Below are 9,423 nucleotides of genomic sequence, written 5' to 3'. Positions count from 1 at the left end.
AGTTATTACTAGTAACAATTACAATTGCAGAGCTCTCTAATTCAATTCTTACTAGTAACAATTCCAATTAGAGAGCTCTACAAATGAATTCTTACTAGTCATATGTCTCCATTGACTTCCATTCATTTTTAATTACAGAGCTCTTTAATTGAATTGTTACTAGTAAGAATTACAATTAGAGAGCTCTACAATTGAATTGTTACTAGTAAGAATTACCATTAGAGAGCTCTCTAATTCAATTGTTACTAGTAACAATTCCATTAGAGAGCTCTCTAATCCAATTATGACTAGTAACAATTACAATTAGAGAGCTCTCTAATTCAATTCTTACTAGTAACAATTTAATTGTAGAGCTCTCTAATTGAATTGTTACTAGTAACAATTACAATTAAAGAGCTCTGTAATTGAATTATAGAGCTCTCTAATTGCATTCTTACTAGTAACAATTCAATTAGAGAGCTCTCTAATGCAATTGTTACTAGTAAGAATTACAATTAGAGAGCTCTCTAATTCAATTCTTACTAGTAACAACTCAATTGCAGAGCTCTTTAATTCAATTAGAGAGCTCTCTATTTCAATTGTTACTAGTAAGAATGCAATTGTAGAGCTCTCTAATTGAATTATTACTAGTAAGAATTCCAATTAGAGAGCTCTCTAATCCAATTATTACTAGTAACAATTATAATTAGAGAGCTCTCTAATTCAGTTGTTACTAGTAAGAATGCAATTGCAGAGCTCTCTAATTCAATTACAGAGCTCTCCAATTATACATATCTTTAATTCGTTTTTTTACTAGTAAAAATTCAATTAGAGAGCTCTGTAATTGCATTCTTACTAGTAATAATTGAATTAGAGAGCTCTCTAATTGTAATTGTTACTAGTAAGAATTGAATTAGAGAGCTCTCTAATTGTAATTGTTACTAGTAAGAATTGGATTAGAGAGCTCTCTAATTGTAATTGTTACTAGTAATAATTGAATTAGAGAGCTCTCTAATTGTAATTCTTACTAGTAACAATTCAATTATAGAGCTCTCTAATTAAAAATGAATGGAAGTCAATGGAGACATATGACTAGTAAAAATTCATTTGTAGAGCTCTCTAATTGTAATTCTTACTAGTAAGAATTGAATTGGAGAGCTCTCTAATTGTAATTGTTACTAGTAATAATTGAATTAGAGAGCTCTCTAATTGTAATTGTTACTAGTAATAATCGAATTAGAGAGCTCTCTAATTGTAATTGTTACTAGTAGTAATTGAATTGTAGAGCTCTCTAATTGAATTATTACTAGTAAAAATGTAATTACGACGAGTAAGGCTGGGTACAATTAAAGCTAAAACGGCTTGCCATAATTAGAGAGCTCTCTAATCGCAATTGTTACTAGTAATAATTTAATTAGAGAGCTCTCTAATTGTAATTGCTACTAGTACGAATTGAATTGTAAAGTTCTCTAATTAAATTCTTACTAGTAAAAATGAAATTACAACAAGTAAGGCTGGGTACAATTTAAGCTAAAACGGCTTGCCATAAACCCCATACAAATGAATGGCAAAAGTGATGTCATTTGTCCTAGGAAGAATGTCTTTGTGGATATCTGAAATGACAATTATGGATAGGAAGAATGTAATTGCGGATATCTGAAATGTTATTTTTGACTAGGCAAAACTGAATTACAGATATCTGCAACACATATCCAGTCTAGCTGTTAAATGTTAAAATGGCTTGCCATATCAGTACCGTCACTGACGCTTTACCTAAGCGTCAGTTAGATGACGCGGGTAGGTTTAGGTCTGGGGTAGGGTTAGGATTAGATAGCGTCATCTAACTGACGTTAAAGGTAAAGCGTCAGTAAGATGACGCCCTAGGATCGCGTCATGTAACTGACGCTAAAGGGTGCCTAAAGCGTCGAATATTGAAGCATGGTCAAAATGATTCCCAAGGCGTCAGTTTCATGACGCCTAGGGATGAGAATGGGCTGATATATTAATCACTTTAATTGCTTTACTATTTTTTGATTTTGACATCATGTCAACATACATTTTAATCTCTTTCCCAAGCACCATAAAAAGAGGTTTGCCTTTTGTAAACTTGCATTTATGAATGTGAAATTTACATAGAAATAAAATAAAATTTATAATAAAACCAACATCCTTTAAAGAGCGATCCTTAATATAATAGCCCAAAATCACATGTTTGTACGATAATTTAAATGTTTTTAAAATATTATCAGCAATGAAAATCTCCACATTATTCCAAAAATACTGGGTATATTGGCAAGACCAAAACAAATGAGAGATTGTTTCAGGGGAGCATTCACAGAAAGAACATTTTAAATCAATATTAATTTTAAATCTTTGTAGGAATACCTTTGTAGGATACACTCTATGAATTAATTTATATGAGATTTCCTTAACCTTATTTGTAAGGAGGAATTTTTGAGGTAATGACCAAACTTGAGTCCAATTTACATTACTAAAGAAACTATTCCAGTAGAAAATAACATAAGGCGTAGAAATAATCTCTCTTAAAAACAAGGACCTAATTTTGTAATTGTTAGGCTTTAACCCAGAGAAACAAATATTGCCGACATAAGTATGTTCAGGTCTAGGAGGACAGACAGATAGTGTGGATGTATATACACTGCTTTTGAACAGCATCTGTACACCTGCAGGTATTGCCTTAGTAAGCACCTTGAATTCTTTTAATGTAATAGGTATGTTGTACATTGAGATAAAATCTGCAAACGTAAATAAATTCCCTTCATTATTAAATAACTGATTCACTAAAAACAACCCATTACTAAACCAATTATGAAAAAATAAAGACTTATTTCTATTCAAAATGTTGGCATTATTCCAAATAAGAAAACTATGAGGGGAGAAGTTGTGTTTATAAATAAGACTCCAATTAGCGAGTAGCCTACTTGTTGGTGAAACTTAGAAAGTTTGATTGGTAGTTTTCCAATTTTGTAATTACACATCAAAAGAAATTCTAGGCCACCCACATGAGAAAAGATAAACCGAGGAATTATATTCCAAATAGATGAAGAGTTTTGAAGGTATTGTCTTATCCAATTTATTTTAAAGTTACTGTTTAGAGAACTAAAATCAATAAAATTCAACCCGCCTTTGTCATATGAATTCAGTATTACTGATTTTTTTATAATGAATTTTGTTTTTCCACAGGAATTTTGTCAATATACCGTCAATTAGTTTACATGTGTGTTTGTCAACAGAGATCGATTGAGCGGCATATGATAATCGAGAAATGCCCTCTGCTTTAGTAAGCAGTGCAGAACTCTGCCTTTAAGTGATAAATCTCTTAACAACCAATGGTTCAATACCTTACGTGTCTTTTCAATAATCGGAAGAAAATTGGAAGGGCATCTAATTTTATCATCTTTGATTATTTTAACTCCCAAATAAGTAACACTCTCTCTCACAGGAATATTACAAATTAAGGACTCCAGACAATTACCAACTGGGAGTAACTCACATTTGTTTATGTTAAGGCGAAGACCTGAGGCTTTAGAAAAGGGCTCAAGAGTCTCTAGTGCTCTGCTGATATTTTCAATGTGCTAAAATGAGAGTAACGGATTACCTTGGAGCAGCCATAATAAAATTCATAAAATGGAAAGATCCTGCTTTAAACTCCAAAGCACAATGAGAGGTGCTAAAGTTAACGTGTCTGAAAGGGTTAAAGGACAATCAATCATGCAATGTAACCTGTTTGTCCATAGCATAGGCTAAAAAAAATACACGTATAAGAGACGTTTTGATTGTTGAAGATTTTATTGATTGCGTCTGATATTTTATTTTTCATTATTTGAGGTAGCCCCTGAATGATGATCTTAGCCTATCTGTATTTATCGGCGAGGGCTGCAGACACACCCGCAAGAAACTTGTCCACGGCCACGTGCACTTCTGCAGTGAAGTCAGCGGGGAAATGAACTGCAAGAGTCACGAGGATGTTATGGGAAAGAATCTGAAAAACAAAAACAATTAATACACTATGAATTAATAATCCACATTTTATTTCACATCTTGAATGTCTCCTTTTGATTGAACTCAGAGTGCTCCACTCCATGATTTGGGTGTCTCACGAGTGAAAGGATTGAAACTGCACATAGAAATCATCTCACCTTAAAGTTTACAGGGTCAATCCGAAACTTAGTGGCATGGATATCGCTCAAGGTGCTCATTCCACCAATAAGATCATCCATTTTGCCCACAGCATTAGTGATGGCTGTCATCACAGTTTTGCCGTGTTTCTTCACTTGCGGAGAGTCGAGAGAAAAATCAGTCCAGTCAGAAAAATATATTTTAGTCTGAGGGTAGACAACGAGCATTCTGTGGGAAGGAGAAAAATCCGTTATTTGGTTTGGAAAAACTCTTTGACATTGGTTTGCTTGGTGTCAAAAAATAATTAAAATGTAGATCTCTTACCGTCCCAGAGCTTCTTGTCCTATGGCGTCAGCCTTACCAGAGATTTTACCCCAGAAGGCCTTGACAAAGGCTTTATCCTTAGCTGTCAAACTCATTTCTCGATCCTTTCCACTTCGGTATTACAAGAGAAAAGTTTTAGTTGAAGGATAAGGGGTCTTTTTTTATATTAGTTGAAGGATAAGGGGTCTTTTTTATAATGCGCAGTTCTGCCACACCCAACAGCGCATCAGCTCCACCTCTCAGACTTCAGCCAACAATTACAGACGCATTTTGTCAATTTATTTCATCATTCCTTTAAAAAAAGTCTTTATTCCTTTATTTTAAATGAGAGAGAGAGAGATAAAACAGAAAATGTCTATGAATCTATTTTGCATGATCTCTCTAAACAGCGATATATATCCTAAAAGAATAACCAGAATCCTAAACAATATATTGAATGTCTTGGCCTTAAAAAAAAAAAAAATCCTTGCTTTTTTCTCCCTTTTTTATTACTAAATTAACAATATATTTTTCTGAACAATTTATATTCTGTCTGCTGTGTTTGCATGTAAAAGTTGCAGCCTTAAATCTTTAAGTAGCCTACAATTAACTTGGATGTTTAAGTTATTTCAAGTTAAATTACATCAAACTGACTTTTATATATATATAAAAAAGTTTAATTTAGTAGCTATAACAAAAAAGGTGAACATTGCTTATGTTATTACATTGCTTTAACTCATCAAAATAAGTTATGTTGTCATAACATGACCATGTAATTTTTTTATACAGTGTGCGAGATGCTTCGGGGTCTTTTGGGGACACCAAATAGCACCTAAAGGGGTGGGGCAAATGCAAAAAGAACAGGACATCCACGGTTATCAAGATTAAACAAATTAAGAACATTTTGAAATGGGAGGAACGGGTCTGAGTGTCCAGATAAAGCAAAATGAGCTGGCATTCGTTCAAATTAAAAAATTAAATTAGATGTTGAAAGCGTTAATTCTATTTAATTTAACGTTAAGTTAATTTTAATAATTTACATGCCCGAGCTTTTCCCCTACTGATTCATGTGTCTAAATATTAGCCTAACATTGACTATGTGCCATCCACTGTTAATGCGACACATGTGCCTATTTTTTTTTAAGGTTACCCATAGTTGGCAACATTTTCTGAGTATGGAATTAGACAAATTAAAACATATGATTAGATTTTGGACTCTTACACACAACAATAGCCTACACACGACATTCGTGATTTTGATGATTGAATCCATATTTATTTTGAGATACGAAATGGGTTCAAATGAGTTCAATCTAAGTTCGCAGTTTCTGATCAAAATGTAGCTAACTAGGATCGGATCCAAGTACGAATGGGTACCACACCAATCAGTCTCGGCGCCTGGTGTGGGCGGAGAGTGCGAGTATAAATAAAAACTCCGCGCGCATCTATCTATGTTCACACTTGTTGAAAAAGGAAAGAGATAATCAAAATGGTGGAGTGGTCAGATTCCGAGCGCAAAACTGTTGCGAGTCTCTGGGGCAAAATCAACGTCGGTGAAATCGGACCCCAGTCTCTGGCAAGGTAATGTAAAAGCGTGTCACATATACATACCACGTCGTTAATTCAATGTATTTTGAAAAGAGTTTGGATTTATAGAGCTTTTTCCATTCCTTCATGTGACAGGGTGCTGATTGTATACCCCTGGACTCAGAGGTATTTCGGTACCTTTGGAGACCTATCCAGTGCAGCTGCAATCCTGGGCAATCCTAAAGTGTCAGCACATGGTAAAACTGTGCTAAATGCGTTGGACAAAGCCGTGAAGAACATGGATAACATCAAAGCCACTTACGCCAAACTTAGCCAGCTGCACTGCGAGAAACTCAACGTCGATCCAGGCAACTTCACTGTAAATGCTTTACTTTCTAAATTTGAAGCGTATTAAGAAGAATATAACAGACGGTTGTTGCCTAACAAATGCACGTTTTTTTGACCCACGCAGCTGTTGTCCGATTGCCTCACCATTGTTCTTGCGACCACATTTGGACCCGCTTTCACCCCTGCAGTTCAGGCCACCTGGCAGAAGCTCCTGTCTGTAGTTGTGTCCGCTCTCACCAGCCAATACTTCTGAAGACCTGCTCGACATCTCTGCCTCAATGCAATGATTCGATGAATTAAAGTGTTGAAAAGTATATAAATAAAGCAATCAAACAAGGGTTGGATTGTGAGTCTTTTTATTCATCAAGTAAATTACTTTAACATACAGCAACATGAAATGTTAGGCATTTCTCATTAATGAGCATCAATATTTCTCTCCAAAATGAACAAAACTGTTGCCATCAAATTCAGCATTATCAGTGAATAGTTGTTCACATTGGAATGGTTATGAAGTAGGCCTAATATTTTCTTTTTCAATTTTTAAAACACTCAAAATGCTCTTAATTTGATCATAATTGTATAAGCAGACTTTCGGACGGTAGCGGTATGCTGCAAGTTGGGCCATGAATGTGCATATAAATTATTGGCCTACATTAGGATGGTTCCGAGTTCTTGTAGCCTCAGGTTATTTTTAATAAAATGAGACACCCATTTATTGGTCAAACCTATCTCATGGGAGAAGAAATACTAATCAATGAAAGTGCAAAAAGTGGTCACATGACCCAAAGGGGTCCATTTAGTGTCTTGTTTCAGCAAAAATGCACAGGTCACATGGCTCCATATTTTCCCCAATAAAAAGTGCATTTTTCATAAATTTGCGACCAGTTATTCACCCACACAAATATGAGTCACCTTCACTGGTGATTAAAGACGTATTTTCAAGACCTTTACATTATATATCATCAAATGTTTTAAAGGACATGACAAAAAACTGAGGCAACATTGTACCACAATGGAATTGCATAAAACCATAGGTTGGAATAAAAATATATATATTTGTAAGGAAAAGAGTTAGAATTATCTAACTCATGATTTTGTATTGCACTCATAAGAATAGTAATTCACACACTATATCTTACTGCACATATTATGATCTGCACATATCTAAAAAGGTATAAAACACAACTGCCAGTTGATAGGATATATAGAGCTTTATTGTCATTGTAAACAACAAGATTACAAAAAGTCACCATGCTCAGCAAACAACAAAAATTAGAAAACAATAACTACACATGGGATTAACATAAAACGAAAATAAATAACAAAAATATGGGATGAAAAAGAGTAGCAATATGATGAGATTAACAGGTTTTATTTAATTTTTTGTCCTAATCTTGTTGGTTGGATTTTGGATTTTTTAACAAACAGGGTACAGAGAGTAAAGGTGAATGGAGCTCTGACTGGTCAGCTTTGCTCTTCCACAGGTTCACCACAGGGGTGTGTACTTTCACCCCTTCTGTTCATTCCACACTCACCTAAAGGATTATTAGGAACACCATACTAATACTGTGTTTGACCCCCTTTCGCCTTCAGAACTGCCTTAATTCTACGTGGCATTGATTCAACAAGGTGCTGAAAGCATTCTTTAGAAATATTGGCCCATATTGATAGGATAGCATCTTGCAGTTGATGGAGATTTGTGGGATGCACATCCAGGGCACGAAGCTCCCGTTCCACCACATCCCAAAGATGCTCTATTGGGTTGAGATCTGGTGACTGTGGGGGCCATTTTAGTACAGTGAACTCATTGTCATGTTCAAGAAACCAATTTGAAATGATTTGAGCTTTGTGACATGGTGCATTATCCTGCTGGAAGTAGCCATCAGAGGATGGGTACATGGTGGCCATAAAGAGATGGACATGGTCAGAAACAATGCTCAGTTAGGCCGTGGCATTTAAACGATGCCCAATTGGCACTAAGGGGCCTAAAGTGTGCCAAGAAAATATCCCCCACACCATTACACCACCACCACCAGCCTGTACAGTGGTAACAAGGCATGATGGATCCATATTCTCATTCTGTTTACGCCAAATTCTGACTCTACCATCTGAATGTCTCAACAGAAATCGAGACTCATCAGACCAGGCAACATTTTTCCAGTCTTCAACTGTCCAATTTTGGTGAGCTCTTGCAAATTGTAGCCTCTTTTTCCTATTTGTAGTGGAGATGAGTGGTACCCGGTGGGGTCTTCTGCTGTTGTAGCCAATCCGCCTCAAGTTGTGCGTGTTGTGGCTTCACAAATGCTTTGCTGCATACCTCGGTTGTAACGAGTGGTTATTTCAGTCAACGTTGCTCTTCTATCAGCTTGAATCAGTCGGCCCATTCTCCTCTGACCTCTAGCATCAACAAGGCATTTTCACCCACAGGACTGCCGCATACTGGATGTTTTTCCCTTTTCACACCATTCTTTGTAAGCCCTAGAAATGGTTGTGCGTGAAAATCCCAGTAACTGAGCAGATTGTGAAATACTCAGTCCGGCCCGTCTGGCACCAACAACCATGCTCAAAATTGCTTAAATCACCTTTCTTTCCCATTCTGACATTCAGTTTGGAGTTCAGGAGATTGTCTTGACCAGGACCACACCTCTAAATGCATTGAAGCAACTGCCATGTGATTGGTTGATTAGATAATTGCATTAATGAGAAATTGAACAGGTGTTCCTAATAATCCTATAGGTGAGTGTATTATACAAACGTGTGTCAGAGCAAATATGTAAATAGGACCATTATTAAATATGCGGACGACTCCGTCATAGTAAGTCCCTCTTGAGGTGTCGTGGGCTAGTCGACGAAACACTGAGGATGGAAGGTGCCCATTTGAAGACCCTAGAGATGTCCCCTACTCGGCTCAATCCAGACGGTTGTCGTGCTGGTCCACTGGGGAGACCACACTGTAGTTGCAGCTGTTGTGTGTGCTGACGCGCCAAGTACACTGCAGCCGTTAACGCCGGACAGAAGGCGATTCACATCACCATATGGAAGGAAGCGTAAATGGATGGAGAAGCATAGGTTACTGTAAAGCTACGTCTTAGTTTGTGCTTATCTTGGCGAAAGCAGAGTACAAAT

At 36.3% G+C, this 9,423-nt stretch overlaps 2 protein-coding genes across 2 annotated transcripts; one reads left to right on the top strand and one right to left on the bottom strand.

Annotated features, from left to right (window-relative positions):
• Window positions 1-3,766: 3,766 nt before the first annotated feature.
• Window positions 3,767-4,580, bottom strand: hbaa2 (hemoglobin, alpha adult 2). Its single transcript, XM_056253181.1, has 3 exons — window positions 4,444-4,580; window positions 4,140-4,347; window positions 3,767-3,982 (listed from the first exon to the last, which is right to left on the bottom strand). The coding sequence occupies exons 1-3, from the start codon at window positions 4,536-4,538 to the stop codon at window positions 3,854-3,856; spliced, it is 432 nt and encodes a 143-aa protein (XP_056109156.1). The 5' UTR covers window positions 4,539-4,580; the 3' UTR covers window positions 3,767-3,853.
• A 1,288-nt stretch (window positions 4,581-5,868) lies between these two features.
• Window positions 5,869-6,635, top strand: hbba2 (hemoglobin, beta adult 2). The gene is made up of 3 exons (XM_056253136.1): window positions 5,869-6,003; window positions 6,106-6,328; window positions 6,422-6,635. The coding sequence occupies exons 1-3, from the start codon at window positions 5,912-5,914 to the stop codon at window positions 6,548-6,550; spliced, it is 444 nt and encodes a 147-aa protein (XP_056109111.1). The 5' UTR covers window positions 5,869-5,911; the 3' UTR covers window positions 6,551-6,635.
• The last annotated feature ends 2,788 nt before the right edge of the window (window positions 6,636-9,423 follow it).

This window comes from Rhinichthys klamathensis, unplaced genomic scaffold (genome assembly GCF_029890125.1).
Source record: "Rhinichthys klamathensis goyatoka isolate OS25496 unplaced genomic scaffold, OSU_Roscu_1.1 h1tg000004l_1, whole genome shotgun sequence".
Lineage (NCBI taxonomy): Eukaryota > Metazoa > Chordata > Actinopteri > Cypriniformes > Leuciscidae > Rhinichthys > Rhinichthys klamathensis.
The sequence above is the reverse complement of the archived record's forward strand: the minus strand, read 5'-3'. Positions and strand labels throughout refer to the sequence as shown.

Bases quoted from the DNA above. Each gene is read 5' to 3' on its own strand.
- hbba2 (XM_056253136.1), top strand. From the start codon at position 5,912: ATGGTGGAGTGGTCAGATTCCGAGCGCAAAACTGTTGCGAGTCTCTGG. The intron at 6,004-6,105 runs GTAATGTAAAAG...TTCATGTGACAG, and splicing joins GGACCCCAGTCTCTGGCAAG to GGTGCTGATTGTATACCCCT. The intron at 6,329-6,421 runs GTAAATGCTTTA...TGACCCACGCAG, and splicing joins TCGATCCAGGCAACTTCACT to CTGTTGTCCGATTGCCTCAC.
- hbaa2 (XM_056253181.1), bottom strand. From the start codon at position 4,538: ATGAGTTTGACAGCTAAGGATAAAGCCTTTGTCAAGGCCTTCTGGGGT. The intron at 4,348-4,443 runs GTAAGAGATCTA...TCCTTCCCACAG, and splicing joins GGACAAGAAGCTCTGGGACG to AATGCTCGTTGTCTACCCTC. The intron at 3,983-4,139 runs GTGAGATGATTT...TTTGTTTTTCAG, and splicing joins TTGACCCTGTAAACTTTAAG to ATTCTTTCCCATAACATCCT.